The 20,544-nt window shown below is 41.6% G+C and overlaps 2 protein-coding genes across 12 annotated transcripts in view; one reads left to right on the forward strand and one right to left on the reverse strand.

Moving 5' to 3' along the window:
* Positions 1-20,544, reverse strand: part of cpx (synaptic transmission protein complexin) — a 217,131-nt gene that overhangs the window by 53,330 nt on the left and 143,257 nt on the right. The gene's annotated exons all lie outside the window — the stretch shown is intronic.
* Positions 6,625-19,738, forward strand: LOC111268912 (uncharacterized). 9 transcript variants are annotated; one of them, XR_015314400.1, is made up of 5 exons: positions 6,674-6,906; positions 9,072-9,323; positions 9,775-9,932; positions 11,825-11,902; positions 19,559-19,738. XR_015314400.1 is itself a non-coding variant. In XM_022848145.2 (4 exons), the coding sequence occupies exons 1-3, from the start codon at positions 6,871-6,873 to the stop codon at positions 9,913-9,915; spliced, it is 429 nt and encodes a 142-aa protein (XP_022703880.1). In that variant the 5' UTR covers positions 6,674-6,870; the 3' UTR covers positions 9,916-9,932; positions 19,559-19,738. The 9 variants fall into 9 exon arrangements, 6 of the variants coding, with proteins under 6 accessions (XP_022703884.1, XP_022703885.1, XP_022703880.1 ...); XR_015314399.1 differs by lacking the exon at positions 19,559-19,738 and adding an exon at positions 12,975-13,165 and having other exon boundaries at positions 11,825-12,877; XR_002685455.2 differs by lacking the exon at positions 19,559-19,738 and adding an exon at positions 12,176-12,968.

A 20,544-nucleotide genomic window follows, 5' to 3' on the forward strand; every position in this document is an offset into this window, starting at 1 on the left:
AAAAAAAAAAAAAAAAAAAAAAACTAGAATAGAGCCAATAATGCAAAGAACAGCAACCGGGTTATAGATATCATGACGGGATGACGCGGATGTAAGTGACGTAACTCTGTAAAATAGCAAAGTAAAATTTTTTTTTTTTTTACAAGTTCTAGTCGAATTATGTTTCGGTCACATTAATGCAGTATTATTCTTAATTTTCTAGAAATAATATTGCCCCAGTTTTGTTATTAACAGGAAGCGCCGTAGACAAGGGCCAGGAAGACATCTACTTAACTTAACCTATAATCGTTTTTTCATCTTGGGTGAGTTGAGAGACTCACACTTACAGGCCAGCCACCTCTATGTACGCATTTCCATTTGATCTGATTCTACTCTATACTCGATTAATGCACAGCTTTCGCGAGCAATCGTTCGGATCATGCTTATCAATACAATATACCTGCCAAGAGCTACTTGCAACTTAAAACTTAATAATATTCGGATTACATGTTCATTTGTAGATAGTTACTTAATTCCATGTCTGATTCTCCTGTCGAACACCATGAGATAAGCAAAGCGGTCTTATTTTTCATGTCACGATAGTTTGATGCCGGCTAGCTGAGTTCAATATTGTAGGTAATTATGTAATGGACATGAAAGATCTATCATAGTGCCATCCACATATTTAATTACGTTATGGTCGCAGATTATAGGAGTAATAAAAATAAAGAATAAGATTTGAAAAAAAAAAGCTGGTCAAGGGGGCATCGGTAAAATAAAGGAGAATTAATCGATTGCTCGGAAACTATTTCTTCAATAGTTCATTTCTGCTATTGATTGCCTGTGGTACTGAACGTCAATAGGCAGCGGCATAAACATTCTCAACCCACTAACAGGGCATACAGCCGAGCAAAGCTGGGCCTAAACATGAGACCAGTAGGACAAATCCACCGCTCTTCCGTCTCGTGGGTTCCCGTAGCTTTTGTCTGCTCAGTGCTAGAATACACAAATCTTGACGCAGCTCACATTTTTCGGGCGTATCAACACTGGCTCGATCTAATTGGACTAATGTTAAACTGTGAAGGTTTTCCTAACAACGGCCTTTACTAACTTCAATACCTTTAAACAAATATTAATGGTCTTAACCAGAACAGCATTGATTTGTGTAGGTGGTCACTTTCTAAATATGGCTGACGTATCACATTTTGCGCATTTCAGTTCATCGACCGCCTACCTCAAGATTTCTGATGTCGATAACTACCTGTCAAACGTCCTGATTGGGCGGTTTAAGAACATGCCTGATATGACATTAAATGGAGTTGAAACGCACTGCGTACCTAAATATCATAATTAACTGAAAAGGCCCATAGGACTGCGTGCCCTAACGGGCGCCGGCTAGCGGGGCAAGCTATGCCTTGCGCTACCTAAGTTACTGTCGACATTAAGTACGACAAAAGAGCATACAACAACCTAACGGTAGGACTCAGTACATGTTGGCTGTATGTCCATCATTCTCACAATAGGTGTTCTTTAGATACACGGTCATAATCCACGTCGTCAGTCATGTCGGCATTACTATATGAACTTAAAAATTCATACATTATAGGACACATTCAAAGTTATCTCTTCTCCACCGGAAACAAAGGATATATCATCGTAAATGGCTGTCCTAATTACCTTACAAGTTACTTCAGCAGACTCTGCGCCATGTGTCAAACGGCTTGTTTCTCGGCTGCCCTGGGCCGACCAGTGCACATATTGCCGCATCAAAGTGCTCTGTTGGTTTTTTTTGCTTCCCTGGACCGGTCCAAGGCCTTGGGAAGCGTCTATGCTGTACTGCGATTATGGGTTTTGACAGCAGATTACCCCATAGCAACATAATCAGCGGAATTAATTTTTTTCAACTTCACTTCGAACAAGTTTATACCAGATGCTATATGTTTTGCTTTCGAGGGCCGTTCAAGCTTGGTATCTGTTCGCCTATTCTTTTTGTCTGTCAGCGATAAAAAAAAAATAAAAAAAAAGCCATATTCACTCGGCTTCCCATAACAACTACATCTTTTTATCCAGCCGCTTTCTTGGTTCGCTACCGTTGCCCACCGACAAGATCGAAGACAGACCAACGAAATGCGATAGGAATCTTCTAGTTTTCATCATTTCGAGCGTTACGTACTTCATACAGTTGTTCTTGATCAACCATGTTTAGTTCACTGTTGTAAGGTGGTTCGCGTGTCCCGGCGATGGGGCAGCGGGTAGTATGTGTACGTGCTAAATTTGAAGGACACGTAGTGGTCGGCGCTCGATTTCACACGTGGGCACACTGTGTTTTATGGTCGAAGTCAGCTGTCTGACGGAGCGCCTAACAACGGTGCCGGCCGAAACATTTTATCCTTATTACTATTTTAAACAGTCTATCGTACGCTTCCCTATTTGTATTCATGTGTTGAAGCTATTTATTGAGAGAATCAGAATTTGCAGGTTCATTCATCTGCGATTGCATTCTTAGCGGGCTAACAGATTTCAATTCATCGGCTTTGACTGCATCGGCCGCATTGAGCTTTGATAAATCTCGTTCTAAAGTCGTTGATCCCCAACTGTGACCTGCTCGAAATCGGCCAGTTTTAGGTATCCTGCAGTCCTACTGTGCTAATCCGGCGGCAGAACACCACAGTCATTCATATCGTACAATATCTTGCATGCGCCTTTGCCTAACTGTTGCCTGGGGCGCATTTATAGAACAACCCTATTGGAACCCAACGGTAGAGATGAGTAGTGCTACCACTGAATGACTTCTTGTGGGACGGCTAGTACCAAAACATGTCAGTATGTGGCTGCGCTCTAGCTCAACACCAGCTTCTTGTTTTTTTTTATTCACACGCGATATTTGCTTTACTATGTCTCCTAGTTTGTCTAGAAAAGCTAGTGCTCAAAAATCGCGGTTTGGCCTGTCTTCCGAGAACGAACCGTGACGCACTGTCAATATAGATCGTATGTATACCTAAAAATGCCACTTGTTTTGGGCGTGTTGGCTGTAGTACGAATTTAGAAGGCTGCCATTTCGCCAGCCGTTGAGCAACTTCTATTGGCAGTGGCAGCAGTGACAGCTTATTCAACTGGAAGCCTATATAACAGCACTATTTATTCTTAATTCGTTCGTCATACGCGGGACGTTTCTCTATGTTTTTGCCGTCTTTAATCGGTCTTGACAATACAGAACATTCTAATCCTACTACGGTAGCTTGTACTGTCACACGGAACCGTACGCCAGCTTTAATTGTATTTTTATATAAGCGCATCGCTATGCTACATTACGGCTGGACGGAGCAGACAGTGATGTTCATATCTTCTTTAAGGGAAAACGATTGGTCACCCCTGCTCGCTTCGTCGTGTTCATTTAATGGACTATATGTGTTATGAAATCATTGACTTGGTTCTACATCAACTTCTTTCATTAACTTCTCTATGCGTTCATTATCCCGGTTTCAACTAGCTCGATCAAGTTCACCATCAAGATGTATTTGGATGAAGTGCGTCTAAAAGTTTGCTGGGGACATTCGAAACATTTTAGAAAATACGAAAGAGACCTCGACTAGACCCAAATACGTATCCATATATAGGAAGAGATGGTTGCCTGTTAGCTTGCATTGAACCTTAACCTTATTATGCAATACATGAGATATGTTTTCTAACACAACCTTATTAATCAATAAGGTAAAGCAACCATCTATTGTTATGGCGAAACAAGTTTGACTGTAGCCTTCGTGATCATTTGCTCCATTTTTCATATTCATCAGTACCGTTGTCCTGCCTCGTGATGACAGCTCCTATGGCCGCCCCAGTCACTCGTGCCTGGCCGACTCCCATCACCTAGATTGAAAATCATGTGCGGATTCGAAGCATACATCTACAAACAAGGCCATCATCATATATTACAACAGCCATCATTGGACCTTGTTGTTATCGATGATGAAGTGTGTTTAGAAATTACTTTTTCAGGAGGGGTGACCTACGGCCGTAGGCACTCGTATTCGATTCATGTGCTCCTGTTGGATCCTTTTCAGAGAGCCATAAAGGCCTAAGAGGGAAATATATTCCAAACCTATGCAAATGATAACTGTAAACTTATCTTGGAAATAGGACAACTTTCAGCTTCGAGTTTCGTTCGCGTCAAAGCTGTAAGCGTCAACAAGGCATACTCGGTAAATTGACGCATAACACTGATTAGTAATAACATCTATGAAGAGGTGTGTTGAACTTTTTTAACAGTAAATTATTTTTTGCTGTTGTATAGTGAAGTAAACAGTAGAGCGCTGTCGACTCGACTAGAAGCTCGCGCAATCGCCTTTGCATCAATCGCAGAATCTGCCCTTTCATTCTATTTCATACAATTCCCAGATGACGACCGCAATCCTTTCGTTCTATGGATCACTTAATCTTCCTCGAAGTAAATATATGTGAGTTCGCATCGTCTGGCTCATCAATTAGAGACAACTGTATTCTCAAATTTTGATTTCAAGACTGTTAGGATCCGGGGTGTTAGATCAAGTGTTTTTCTTTCTTTCTTTCTTTTTTTTTTTTTTTTTTGTTTTTTTCTATAAAGCTTTCCAGCATAGGTCGACCAACTCATCCACGGAAGAGATCCATAAATTAGTTAATCACATTTTGACCTTATGAGACTCTGAGAATTATTATATGATGACTCATCAAAGCATCGTCGCCTTGATCACTCACGTATCGCTTCTACATATTCGGCATAATTTTACTCGTCGCTTCTTGAAGATACACTGATTAGTATCTTGACGCTGCTCTATATCTTTGCCGGGTAAAGGTTCAAAGCGAACGAGAATATCATAGAGGATGACGAGGAGCTACTGCAGAATGCCAGCATGCCCTGACGATGTACTAGGCCCGTTTATACAGTAGTTATATTAGTGCGTATTACCGTAACGATGTGCCTTTTTACGTGCCTGTTTTATATTCGATGGCGAATGCCTCTGCTGTTTAGACTCAAGATATATATATATATATATATATATATATAGTATTTTCAACGAAATTCGAGTTTAAATGCTCAACGCGGCCTTCTTAACATCTAATAGCGTTACATCACTTAGGTTTAACATGGCAAAAAATCCCATGATCCTAGATATTGTGGTTAAAATACGTGTTGGCTACATATTTTTGTCTAATATGTAAGTAAAGGGAAGTCTCTCTTCGAATAACTCAAGTCAAAAAAGTCGTTATGGGTAAAGGTGGCGCAATTGTGCCACATGTTTTGCAGGCACATCTATCAGAGGTGGTAATTTTACATGGCGAACTCTGCGAGCTGCTCTGAATAATATCACAATTACATAGATCGCCTTGCATAGTGAACGCTACGTGTCAGATATTATTTAATCATCGTTGTGGATGGGAAATAGATAGCTTGTAACTATGCATACATGTTAAATTTCTATACATCAAGCCGAATCGTTAAAATAACAAACACAAAAAAATCATAGAATAGAAAATTAATGTCTATCGGCTTGATAGTCAAGTTCCATTTTGATGAGCCTAGCTTTTTCAAAGAGGGATTTAACTAGACCGTTTTTTAGTTTAGGAAAGGTGTAAGCCCCTATAGTGGTTGGATCTCCTGATAAAATGTATTCATTTTCATGTCACATTAAATATTTTGGCTTCCCTAGGTGACAAAGACAATCGCCTATACACACACGACACGGAAAGCCATCCTATTATTGTCGAATCAATGAGCAGAAACAAGTTGAAAGGATCACTGATTGAACATTGTTCGCATGTGGCACTGCTGCTGTGGATTCATCTACGACAGAGTAGACCGTTGAAAAGTCGTGCGCGACACGTTGCCTAACTGCGAAAGATAAAGAGCGGCAAACCGGGGGAAAGAGGAGCTGCACGGATGTGTCTGTACGGTACGGGAACGGGTAAGGAAGGACTGCATTCTCTAGTGCTGCGGCCGATCGGTCGGCAACCTGTGATAGTAATGATAACTGAAGAACTCTTGGCCCTTTCCTAAATTGCCTCTTGACCCGAGAGGCTGCAGTTTGGGACTAAGGGAGCTCACGCAGCTTTTCGAAGACTGTCGTGTCTGAATACAGCCTACACAGAATTTGGCCCGCCTGTACCTGTTATTCGGGCTCCCCTAAGGGCGCTAGGGCAACTCGAAGAAGGTCTTCCATTAGATGCGAAGAAGACTTCCGGCTGCAATTAATATAATTACCAAAATTACGGTGAGGCCATGCGCTACGTTAATCGGTGCCACTTCTGTAATAGCACCTAATCACCCGGGGCAATTAATGAGTGAACGAATGCAGTTGGCCGATTAACGATGGGCACAATACGCGGCTGAGTATACCGTAGAACAGCAAAAGCTGTAATAAATAATCGTTTTCATGGGGCTTCGTCTTAGTTTTATCTATTGGAATAAGCCATACAGCCAACCGGACAGTGGGTATGCTAGTTTCAAATCGCTCGTATATGCGCACTGAATAACAGTGAAGTATTATAGGTCCAGAGCGAACCACTGGAAGATATGTTAGGGTCGGTCATCCGTTGCTCTTCTCTCTAGCTAATCTCCGTGTCGCTTTGTAGCGCAGGCAGGTCTCGTCACACTCTGCGCTTGTGCGTTCTACGATGGCTTCCCTCGCCCTCAGCCAACAAGAAACAATCGATTTCTCGCATCCTCTAGCTATCAGCACATGTCAAGTAATCTCCGACTGTCCAATCGGGAAACCACCATTGAAAAGTTCAAGTGTGTGGGGCTCAGTCTGTACACCCGGATATCTAGTGGCGTTTACGGAATAGAAGACGAAAAGAAAACAACCGAATTTCGGCTGGTGATGTGAAAACAGTGCGATAGAGGTGGTTAAATAGGCCATGTATTCGAGCGCCGAGCGAGCACATCTGCTTAAGGTAGGAATGATTGTCGTGTAGAAAACTGTAGATAACTTCGTGAGTGGCTAAATATGCTTACATACGAAGCTACTCGTGCCAAAAGTCTGCGATATGAAGCGAGACGATGTTAGACTCTCACTGCTGCTACTACAACTCGCTACTGAGATCTAAAACCTTTAAACGGACTAACTCATTTAGATTTGCAGGCGTCATCTTTTAAACCTGCCTAAAGTAGAAGAGGTAATACCTTCAATCGATGCTAGAAACATGAGTGGTAAAATCGCACGTTTGCAAGGTAATAAATGCATACTTTTTTTAATCTGACACGTAAACTAGACGTTTTATCACTCGAGCTAATCGAAGCTAGTGTCAACACAGTTTGGTACTGCATAGGACAAATTCAAGTTGAAGCGGGTCGCATAGTTGGCCTAATATATTAGCCACAATTCTAGGCCAACTCCATAGCTCATAATTGCTGAGCAAGGAGGTAATGAATTTAAATTGAAGCAAGAGCGATAATACATTTTAGGCGAGAATAATCATTCAATTCATCGATCGAATCCTCCGTCCTAGTTCTTCTGTCTAACGTTCTAAGTAGTAACGTTCCTACATCAAAATCCGAGCACAAATAGTGATCATATTGTATTTCGTTGAACTAACACCAGTGTTATCATAATTTTTTACACTTATAGCAATATATTTTACGTTGTTTAATCGGAATCGGCTGGACAACGAAGAGTCATCGTGAAAACGTGGAAAATCAAGTTTCTTTTTTTTTTTTTTTTTTTTTTTCATATGTATACTGTTTTCTTGCAGAAACTAGTGGTGAGTAGCATCTGGGGTGAACGGCCATATATGCCCGGTTACTTTGAGTTTCGACATTTGACAATTGAGATGTTCGAGAAAAGCGGAGCACGTCTATTGAATGTTGTCTTTCCATCTCATCTATTTGAGAACAATACGAACATCAGCCTCAGGGGAAACTGACCTCACAGAGAAGAAGCATTGGTTAGCCTTGACTGCGTCAACCTTATCCCAATTTTTTTTCTCCTCCACTCTCGTCCGCTAGCTCGGCCCGCCTGCTGCGACTACAATGGCCCCTTTGCTTGGTCCTTCGCGTATTCCAGTAGGCGATAGATACGGACCCAACTACCGCCCGACCCTCCGACCGAACCCTAGCGACCCATTCTCTATGTTTTATGCAATCGCGGCTGTACGTAGCGGTAGAAGCGGAAGGTGGTCTTCGTTCCTTCCCTGTGTCGCTATCATATTCGACCGGGGACAGTTTAGATGTTTTGGCAAAATAAACATTCTCTACTACTATCGTTGGAGACTACGAACAAAACTGTAGGGGAATTCTCCTGGTGTATTCCCACTTTCATGACGAAGCTCGATCGTGGCTACCCTGCTGTAAAGGGCTATCTTGTGATCGGTGCGAGTGAAGAACGACGCAGCCGTATACGCCGCTGGCACCATCCTTTACCAAAGGGATCGGACTACTGGCTGCTGCCATCACTGGCGGAGACGAGTTTGCCTTGGACAGTTCGTCTGCATAAAAGAGCCAGTGATGATTATGATGACGATGCTGATGACAGATAGACAAACGAATAAAAAAGCCGAATGAATACGATAGTATAAGATAGTGAACCAAGCGATAGGCGAATGGACCTAGGCTGTAAATGGACCTAATAGGGAGTCTGGACAAAATGGCAACAACATGTTCGCTCGCAATGCGAATCTTTACATTGTGTAGGGATAAAATAGTCCTAATTTGGATCCTTACGGATACCCCTAACGGTGATGGATTCCTGTCTTACTTAAGCAATCTAACCCGTGACTCTCATCTTGCTCATGTGAATATAATCTTTCTGCTTATTTGGCCGGCTATAAATATTGCAATTTGTTTATCACGGTTCTATTTTGGTATAGCAAATTGAATCTTAAGAACAAGCTTTACTTTTTTAAAAATCAACCATCCAATAAATCCTCTATAGGAACTTGTTGCTAATGTTGTACGCATGATAGTAACATAATTTTATGACGACATGTGATCAAAGAGTCGACAAGTATCGCTGTACAGGAGCGACCCCAGGAGAGAAAAGCAAACATTAATATTCCATTTTTTAGATTTCTATCATGGAGAGCTGCATCCCTACGATTTTGTGTTGATAAATATCTTTCAGAAAGATCTCAAGCAGAGTAGTACTTTACGCGTGCTGCTACTTTGCCTCGGCCTAATCGTTGTTACGATGGGTTCTGTTACGTTATCTATGGGAGCGATGCTCGGGCCTCCGCTACTCGTTGGACCTGGGCTCTGCCTTACGCTGGGGGGGATGCTGTGTCTCGGGACGAGCATTTACTTTGGATTAAAACAGCACCATATCAATAAACAGCAAAAGTCAGCTTCATCCGCTCAATCTGTTTCATCGCGAAAGGTATATATGTCCATACACGCATAGGTATTCCCCATATGTTTCTCTCTCTCTTACGCTTTGTATATCTTCTCAGATTTTGACTCTCTCACTCACTCGAAGTTGCGAGCGTTCGAAATATCCGACAACGGTTTCGAATCGCCACACTGTGCAGTCGCACTAAAGGTACTGAACACCCGATCGAGGGACATTTGCAGATCCGTTAGTAGAAAACGAAAAAAAGAAAAACTTTATACACGCCTGTTTAAAAAATAAAAGTGCATTTTTCACTATGAATGCTTAAAACATATTTGTATTGAAATACCTATCGACATCTCAGCAGGTCAACTTGGTTAGCTTGTATGATTATCTAGCAATAATAATCGGTAGATAGATAAGAAAAAATAGATAAAGTAGGATTTGAATCCAATACCCCTAAAATAATATCATATTTTTCAATATCTAAAAAAATTAGGTGAGTGTAGTAATCCGGCCGAGTCTACCAAGCGTCGTAGAACTTTCAGATGAGAGTTTCGGGTCGACAGTCTCTATCAGCGAGAACAGTTGTGACGATGATAGCGCATTTGTGGCAAGAAATGAACGTCCGCCGAAATGACTGAACCAAATGATTGGGTGAGCCGGTTTGGCCTTTGCATATTAGAAACACGTTATATAATAATACTGGTTGTTGTACTAATCATCATTACAGTCATCAGAAAAAAAAAGATGATGAATTGTACATACAATAATAAAATTTATAAGTCTATACAGTATAAAGACGACACGAGCTCCCCAATGTAATCTTGAGTTGGAGATACATGTATCCAGTAATAAAGCGTGTAACGGTCCCTCACACACACACACACACACACACACACATATATATATATATATGTATATATATATATATATATGTGTATATATAGCAACTTTTATTTTTCTTCTTATGAGGTTCATATGTGAGCTAGTATGCCCATGAACGAATAGATATCGCGCGCTTTACCAATGGGAGCGCAAGATAGCCAAGCAGATGCGTTCTTTCTTTTTTCGTCCAAAAAAACAGCGCTATATCTATTGTTTGGCTGTAGCAAACCGAAGTGGCTGTCGAGAACGTTTTCGGGTCATTCAAAAAGTTACCCTTAAATTCGGCCCCAAGTGACGTTTGTTTTTTTAGCTGGTACCGCTGCTAGCATTCGTGCGAATACCTCGTGTCCTACTGCAGTATATAGAGTGTGTCTTGAGCCTTTTTGTGGTGGTTAATGCCATCAGCAGCAAAAAAGAATGCGTTAGCTGTTAAGCGCTGTTCCCAGTGCGCTCATAAAGCCAGCTTTGTTTCTTCGTCTAAACGAGCGATGGCCTTTTTGAAAGCCGAACACCCTCGTCGGGATGGCCGTGACGTTGGCCCTTACCAGCACCTTTTTTCTCCTCATAGGCTGATTCAGCCTGGGCAAATAAAAAAATGCACTTGCTGAACTCTTTAGTCGCCTTTCTTGGCTCCTAAGAGACCCATTTATATTCTCGAAGGATTTTAACTATTATAAGACTTACCACTGTAAAATGAGTTAATCTCCCGTTGAATGTTTACAGATATGGATACGTCCCATGTAGTGCAAGGTCTAGGTGTACATGCATGAAACAGATCCGCTACGATGTACAATACAGTATACCACCACAGATTCTACAAAAGAACAACTAATTAGACGAATGTTTTAGAAAGTCATAGATTCAAAGCCGAAAGTCGTACTAACTTTTTGTAACACGTTGACATGTACGCATGCACAGCGTGCAGATGTACGATAGACCCATTTTAGTAAAATTAATCGCGTTGGTGCTTCCGCGATGGCAATTGGTAATAGTAGATATGAGTCGTGTTGTTGTTGTTTATGATACCAACAGCAACCTTGGTAGATATTTGATTTTTATAAAGTTCGATTATCTTGCTCAAAGTAAGTTGACCTCAGTTTGTAGCAGAGAGACGGGGGAGGGGAGAGAGAGAGAGAGAGAGAGAGAGAGAGAGAGAGAGAGAGAGAGAGAGGGGGGGAGACTGTACTTGCAAGTCGCACAGTGTTCAGCTGCTTCTTTTAAACTCTGTATTTAGGGGGTCGAACGCATGTCAGAGACTATAAACAGGCTTTTATTGCTACTTTAGTCAGATATTTATTTGTTTGTTATATGATCTACTTATTTAGCTACTGGCATTACCAAGATATTCAATTTTGTTTAGACTTGAAGCTACTCTTGGAGTTAATACGAATGTATGTACGCAAAATTAGTAGATCAAGTGCGGCGCTCTCTTATTATGGATACTTCCGTAAACTTTGAAACACCTAAAACTAGTATTTCCAATACGTTGTCGAAAATATCTCAGTTGCCCTATCTAACTTGAAAGTTTAGTTATCAAACCCAGCTGCTCTCAAGGTGTGTGTTTCCAAAATTCACTAGTGTCCTTTAATAACTGTAGGATTTGATGCTCTTCAATTATGTTTCATAACCGGATCTATTTTCCATGATTTTTATGTTATTAGCTTGTTTACTTACTATGGTATAGCTGCTGCACGAGAAAACATCGATATCGTTCGCTAGACATCTCTACAGTTAACAAAGTAAGTTTTCTAGGTATTTAGATAAGACTTTATTGGAAATTTTTTATCACCTGAAAGGTGAATAAAAGCAGGCAGAATATCGAATCATTTTTTTATCTCTAGAACGTATGCATGAACTTCAAGCGATTTGCAAGTCAGATCCAGACCATCATTAAAAGATATGTAACTATTCCTTGTTCTGCAAATGCGTATAGGACTTAAGTCGAGTCAACCAATAGTAGATATGATTCCTCTTAATCTTCTAACAGCTATAATTTCGTGTTTCATTTGTAGACAAGAAGTAGCAACCCCAAGACGATTTTGGGGCATTGTCCACTCTGATAGAGATATCACTCTCGAGCTAGTCGTTATTTGGTCTCCTATATGTGTTACCTGCACATATGTTCGCAATGAAATAGCACCGACGTTCATAGGTCAGGCCGTTGACTTTGACCAAAACGAATTTTGCCAAACACTGCAGCCATGTATGGTGCCCATACGAGGACAATTGAGCCGGCCACCGTGTTCAACTGATTGTTCGCAGCATATAGCGTAGCTGTCCAGTGCAGTGCAGTGCAGAAGCAGAAAGTGACAATAACGGGCCAATAGATGGTGGCGCCCAAAGTCTGCTTTCGCCGAGTGGCCGATCAACCTGCCAGCGATGGTACACGACGACGGGTTTTTTTTCCTATGGGAACCCTTTCGCTTTTTCGTCAGCTAGCTGGCAAGTCTTATGCTAGTACCGAGGCTATCAGGGTGTGTCAGGATGGCTATAGGGAATACGGGAACTTGCTAGACTCGCATGCGCCAAATAATCGAGACGTGAGCGCACGTCGTGAATTTTACGGGCCGAGGGGTTTCGTGCTGACGGGATCAAGGTGGAGTCGGTCACCGGTTCCTCGGCGTGTATAGCTAACCTTAACGAACAAACCTCAACGACAACGACGACGTCAGTCGAAGTTGCCGCTTACAGACTTCAAAACCTTCGACTGCTAGGTAGGTTGAACGCCAGGGGAAATCATTTAGCATTGGCGCACGGCAGGGTGCCATTATCCTACCTTAGCACGAGTACAACGTCTTCTTTCTTTTGCAGCTTGCCTAGTTTATTCGCGGAGATCTTTATCAAACGTCCTGAAAATCATCACCTGTGTTACACATGGATTTAATGTATTATACCTCACTAAGAGGCCACTTGGTACTACTAAATATAATTATAAATGAATAAACATAATGCGTTACGCTGTGGAGTTATGTGCTGCTCAATGTTGCGGAAAAATCCTTTTATCAGTCACGCGTTCTTTTTCTCTCTCTCTCTCTCTCTCTCTCTCTTTATATCTCTCGTTGTGCGCCTATTTCAGCTCCTGCTGGTGCGTAGGACATTCATCGTTCCTATTAGCGCTTAACGGCTCGCCTGCAGGATAGCAGTAGATAATCATAAGTGAGATGTTGTCGGGATACAGTTTGGCAACGGGTACGCGATGCGAAAGGAAATGCGGACCGGAATGAATAGTTATTAGGGAAGCACTGGAAAGGCGCGGGAAGTCATTTGAGAATGGCTGACATGGGTGAAGACAGAGGAAGGCAGCAAAGCGAGGGCATAATACTTCCCGCTGATAAACGCAAGCACATGCATACTAGAAGACTACATTCTAACGGCGACAATGACAATGACAAGGATGCAGCCGTATCAACGACGGTGGCGGCAACAGTTGCAGGAACACTAAGGTCTTTCGATGATAGTCTCGAAATGAGAATGGAGTTCTAAGCGGGGGGTCAGAGAAACTAGTGAAAGCATGGGGCGACGACCAAAATAGTTGAAATAGGCAGATTTTCCTGATAAGCAAGGCTCGGTTCGACTACTTCATAAGCCCGCAAGGCCATGCTAAAGACAGAACTGCGCTGAAAAGATGAGGGCTCAGGAAATATACAAAAGGATACTGTGTTAGGCCGAGAAAAGGATTTGCTTGTGATCTGTCAGATATTTAGTTGCTTAGCTGAGTGGCCCGGCTCTGCTCTGTCTTCTCTGCACCACAGTAGTTTACCTGGCTGAGTGACATGGAGCAGCAATGTAAGCGATCGGCAGCGAGGCACCATGTTGAGCGGAAGCTGCCTACTAAACCTCCGGGTCTCGGACTTCGCTATCGCACGGCTGTACCAGGTGTGGCTTGGTGACGCAGCGTTTTCCTGCAGTCGACAGTTTTGGGAGTTCGCTAATCATCCCAAAGCATAATTTTTGTGCAATGGAAACTGTTATTAACCGTAAACACATTTTGGAAAGTAAACATTATAGGTAAAGGCCATTTATATAAAAGGAACAAGTTCTCCGTAAGTAACAGCATGTATTGAAGAGGTTCAGATTTGACTCAAACGCATCCAAGCACTGGTAGTGGCATGGGGTTGTGCACAATTATCTCTCTTCATAGGTCATAAAAACGGTTGGGGTTAACAACCACTGACAACCAGCGTGCACGAACTCTTGTTCACAGTATTTTTCAGTTCCGTTCATACTATTTACCAATCATTCTCATTCATTCAACTTCATCCGTGAAACTTCACTCTTGCTCTCAGCGTTGCGCGTTCGATACGCAATTCCGACGTCGTGAATCGTTCCAATAGCATCACTGAGGCCTGGGACGAATTCAGAGGAATTCCTAAGTGTTAAAGAACATGAAAATTTGAAATGTTGGCTGCTCCTCGTGCTAGCGTGTGTTGACATCGTGAATTTCATTTTCTATGCCCCTTCTTTCATTACGCACTAACACAGTCTTTTTTTCGGTCTCAAAAGAGCTATCTAAGTTACGAGTTAACATACGTTCAAATACCTGCAGTTTAATATTCTTATTTATTAGAGATGTTCTAATCATCAGATACTTGTCGTAAATGTAGATCATAGAAAATCTTTTTGCTATTGACTTCGATATCGACATCTACTGCGAACTAGAATACATCACTACATCAAAATATATAAGAGTATCTTAAATCACCGCACTCTAATCTATATAATGAACACATTTAACTTGTTGAAAATTGTGCGGTAATAGGTAAAGTAGTTTGGAGTTAAGATATAGGCTGCCGTTTATGAGACTTGAAGAAGATTCAGTAACTTGACAGGATTTCAGTTACCACTTGAACTTTTTATGTCAGATAGCACCGACAGCGCTACTCTATTACTGACTGCGGTTTTTCTATTTTATACCACCTACCGCTAAGCGGAAAACAAGCGAAAGGGTAAGGTAATAATATTCTTTTGAACAATGGCGACGACATATTCTTACTACCAGAGAAATATCGTAAGCAATCTTGGCCACAACTTTCCCATGTGCTATTCAAGCGTTGGTTAAAAAGCCCTGAAGAAAAATCAAGGTACTAGGTGTTTTTAGAAAGCGGAACATATTTAGCATTTCCAAGTCAATCTTGGGAAAAAGCATCCTCAAGAAGGCGCGAATTGAGTGTTTCCCGATTCGTGTTGGGAAAAAATGGACGTATCTCATGGGAACACTTTACAACAATCTCACCTACGCCAACAACTTCAGCCGCTTTCAGGGAAATAGGCCTATCAGGCCTCTATGTTTCGAGTTTTACGTCCGGTATCGTCGTTAAAGACTCCATCAGACACTTAGTTTCCCGCATTAAACGAGGTCAGCCTGTCGATGCCCAGCTTTGAACCAAGACCACAACGTGTCCTTAAGATTAGTAGGCAAATACGTTACCCACTAAGCTATCACGGGGATCTGTCAAGTCTGGTACCCTTGAATTCACTGTGAATTTATCGTTTAATTTATTGTTATCATTCAAATGTGGCTTGATGCTTTTCTCTTTAAAATTGTAAAGGATATGCCAGGCCGCAATTGCGAAGGGATTTGGAGTGTGAGATAGGCGAGGACAAAATTATAAATTAAAATTTCTCAGGAGCAACGGCCAAACGTAGAAAACCATATTTGAAGTATGGATAACACCGCGAACCTCTAAAATTGATACCACAATCGAATTAACGTGTCGTTGCAATGGACGAATGAAGAGCAAATCCAGAAGCCAATACACATGGTTCATCTATATATGCACACGCTTTTATACCTGAAGTAAGTGAATTTCAAGGGCATACTGGATTGTTGGGTAAGATAGCATATGTAACTTGGTGGCATATATATCTGGATGTATTTATAAATTTCACGCCCGACTATAACAAAAACACATATGTTTATTAAATAATTTACCTGTCTCTTTGCGTGCATATATATCCAGAAATTAGAAATATATTTTATGGGAGTCTTCAGTGGTAAGTCTATTCCAGTCTTTTCGGCCCAATATAAGACGATTTGACAATAATCTTCTCATAGAAAATATTTGATACGACTCGAGTGATGTTGCGGTCAAAAGGTAGCGATTGCTTCCATTAAATTTGAAAGCTGCGTCATAATCATGAAAGCGCACTGTCTTGTTATGTTTATTATTTATATATTATTATTATTATTATTATTATAGCTAACACTGCGTTTGATGCTACTCCTTGCTGTCGTCTTAGAACGGCTTGATTTCTTGCTGGACGCTATTCAAGGATCTAAGTTTTCAAACTCGGTCATCTTGGCACGGTTGACGCAGAGGATAAATGCTTGCGTAGGAAAATTGGGTGTTTGGAAAAGGGTGCAGACCACGGAATATTTCGGAGACCAACAAAGTGTTCTGCATAGCGGTGGATATATTAAAATCGCGTCATAGGGAGGAAGCAAAGGCAACAGAACGCGAGAAAATAAGCAGAGGGGAGTTGAGAAAAAAAACGAATCCGATTATTGAGCTTCTGCTATAGCTTCTGCTTGTGCGGCGGCCTGTGCTGATGCCGGTGGTGACGATGGTAGATTTTCTGTTGAATTTCTGCTATTCTCCCACTATTATCCTTCTATTCCTTCTGAACGGCGCCGTCGTTTGCCGCCGTTGTTGCTGCTGCGTCTGGTTCCCTTCAGGCACTTCTGGTCACGCCTTTCTTTTCGGTTCTCCTCACCGACCGAGGATATAACCTTGGCCTGCCTTGTTCCTAGATGAATGGCCAACTAAAGGAGATTTCCGAGCGGGATTGCGCTCTGAAAAACGCAAAGTCATGTGACGTAAACCGGTAGACGCGGGCGTCGAGCAGCAGGAGGGGACTTCTGTGTCCTCCTTTTTTTTGCCCTCGGTTCTTCTCGTGCAAACCGCCGCCTTCCACGGATTCTGGTAAGACCTCAATGGTAACAGAAGCTCGCAAAGAAAAAGGCACCATGAGAAGTCAGCAAAATCCGAACCCCGATCATCGCTTTTGGCTTTCAGGAAGGGCCAGTCACATAAGCATACGCACAAAGATACCGATGGACACCTTTCATAGTGGAACATGTAGAAGATAAGGTGAAACCAGCCATAACAGAAAAAACAACACGACAGAATGAAACGCAAATAAACGATTTTCGATAATAATAATAATGTAAAAGCAGATCCTTTATCTATATATGATTTATCAATGTATATAGAAAACTGATTACCTTCCACCATCAATATAGAAGAATACCACCATCAAATCTCAAGGTAATTCTAAGTAATAGTTACTTTGTAAATTATCCTGTCGCTCGATCAACAAGAGATGCATAAGAGCATCGATTTTCGAGACATAATGGACGTAGATAGAAGTAACATCACCAAATAATAAGAGGTAAGATAATGTGAGTAAGTGTTTCGACAACCATTTGTTACTCTAGAATTGGGTATAATTCTGGGTCGATCGGTAGTAGCATGCTCTAGTGATGTCCATTTCACTTTGACTGTTAATTAAGCATATCTACATAAACGCATATGCGAAGTCTGATGTTCTGCCTTTAGTGAACTCTGTCTTCATAAACTGTCTGTTTAATGAAAAAAAAAAACTGGTAGACGTCGTATCGGTAGATGGGTCGTGTTTCAACAAGTTACCATGCATCCCTACATGTACTATACTTAATCGTTTGGTAACCTTTAAGTGTATTGTACAGCTGTTCTATACCTACTGATGAGATAGCAGCTTGAAGTCAGTAGATTACCAGTAATAGCAATGGCAGGCTGTTCTATATCCTGCCAAATTACCTTGCAAAGGGCCACTTGTACGTTGTCCGCGGTAAGCTCGATATCCGGTTGTTCAGCCCGCGGAGAATACTTTGGTAACCGTCAAAGTTTTATGCTCCTCAGTTTATGTTTGTTTCGATATGTGTGTTGTGTATCATGCCAAGACGCTATTCCCTGATCGTGCGATATGATATATATATACAGATACTGCACATACAACAAAATATAATGGAGATCAGTATTGATAGATTAAGCCATTTTGAGGCATTTATTCTTGCAGACATCTTCTCATTGCGGTGCCAGTATCTAGCCAACTTCGCTAGCTAAAGGGCCCTTGCATACGATCGACGGCCTATATACGATTATTCAGTAAGCTGGAAAATGCAGTTTTATGACGTCAAGCGCTAGCACTTGATCTTCAGTTACACCTTTGAACCTAAAACACCCGATCTTCTTTTACTTGAAATTGTTTCGTAGCGAATGCGAGCAATCTATTTAAGCTTTTATTAATTGGGCGTATCTAAAAGCTTGGACAGCCCTGTGAACCTAAAATTAAATTACTACATATTTAAATATAGCTGTTTTCTTTCGGTGATGTTATTTTTAATGTCGTCCTTAGTTATTGTAAGACTATAAAATTCTGTTTTTGTGTTGTTACATGTTGACCTCCACCTGCGGAGTCGTATAAGTTGCTGTTACTAAAAAGGTTTCTACCACCGCTGTTGTTGTTATCCTATTTTATCGCTGCGCTTTGTTGCGCGCCACATGACATTTAAATGAGCCGTGCACAATAATCCGCAACTAGAGAAATAACCATGGCAACTTTAAGCTTGTTACCAAAAAGCTTATCTACTGCGCATTCTGAACAGACCACGAGTCGAGTCACACAGCTTACTAGGAAATGAAAAACCTCAACTTGAGCATTTACGAGCTCACGATAAGAAGACTATCTAATGTCCTTTATGCCAGGGGGGTGTGGAATACGGGGGGAAACTTGTAGTTGTTTTAGCTCCACCTGTGTTTCTCGGCCCAAGCTGCCAGGTCGCATAATAGGTACAGACCCTTAGCATTACTTGTGTTAGCAGATACGACGGAAGGACAAAGAACGTGGTAGCTCCGTGCGTGCCCAGTTACTTGAAAAGGTCGCAATGAAACCACTCTACTAGCCGCTCGCTCTTTGGGTCATGTCTGTCCGTGCGTCAGCCTATCCACCGTTTGTACGCCCGATTTGATGCCCGTCTGTCTTGCCCTGTTACAGTTTCTGCTTCAAATGATTTTTCGTCTTCGATGTTCGAGTCAGTCGCGATCTACTCACTCGATGGCGAAGCTTAACCGCGCAGCTTAGCTCAGTCCAGAAGAGTCGTCCATAGAAGGCAGCCCCGCCAGCCAGCCTGCCTGCTTGCCCGCCCGCCGTTTCAGATGATTCACTGCATTTTTTGTGTTGTGGTTTCGACCCCCTTTCGTACTTCTTTTCCTCCCAGTCTCCCACAACCCCACACTCTCCATCGGAATGTCTCTTCAATCAACTATTCCCTAGACAGGAGCACGTTTGGACACGGACGAAATCTATTCTTCCTTTCCTCTTTCTTTCCGTTTTTATTTCTGATCCGAAACCAGGAAAGTGCACGCCCATTGCGCCGCCGTCACTGACGTCGCCGCCATCGTCAAGGACGACGAGGACTCCTACCAGACTTCATCGTTTTAGAAACAGAAATAATTTAAAGGATAATGGGAAGCGTGTCTCAAAACAATAAACAGTTCTTGCTGTATCTTACAGCGTTCTTGGTCCGAGAAAAAGTAATTCTTGATTCTATTCAGAGCTTTGTTTTACGATTCACATTATACACACTATATTCGATTACGACCGAAAGGTAAGTTCGTCAGATGATTTCTGACGTAGATAGACGCTTGCTTCACTAGTTTGGTAAACTGAACGACATTACGAGAGTTTAATGCTACATTAATATAAAAGCAACCATCGTACTATTGGTAAAAAATCGCTCGTGAGCCAGTTACACGAGTCTTACAGTATGGGAATTTACCATCTAGTACGTCCCAATAAAACATCAGATCTGTTCATTCGACTGTTCAGGAATTTTAATCTAATTTTGAACTATAGTAACTTGTTAATAGATCCGCCTTAACCATGCGCAAAACTAGAGACAAAAGTTAGGCACTTTCTGATGGAATTCAACTGTTCCTGATAGTAGAGAAGACGTCGTTTAACGCAATGGCATATAATTTATAAAAACGGTATTTTGAAGGAGCTTTCTTGAAAGCATCTACAGACACGATAACAGCAGGCTAACTGCAGGACAAAGAAGATATTCTAAAAGCGGCTTGCATGGGGTACGCCCAAAGCCTATTATATTGAGTATTCGTATGAAAAAGATAGCCTTGTTCCATCCCAATTTTTGTCATGATAACAAGGGAGTACCGATTATTGTTGTAATGTTCTAAATAAAAAAGCAGTAGCCTTTACGTCTGCTCAACCAACGCATGTTAATAAAATATCTTCTGAAATGAGTGATATAAAGCAGATAAAGCTGTTACGAAGTATGATTGCTTAATGCAACTTCCTAAAAAATCAAAATTGATTTTCC

The sequence above is a fragment of the Varroa jacobsoni genome, unplaced genomic scaffold (genome assembly GCF_002532875.2).
Source record: "Varroa jacobsoni isolate VJ856 unplaced genomic scaffold, vjacob_1.0 scaffold_1329, whole genome shotgun sequence".
Taxonomy (NCBI): domain Eukaryota; kingdom Metazoa; phylum Arthropoda; class Arachnida; order Mesostigmata; family Varroidae; genus Varroa; species Varroa jacobsoni.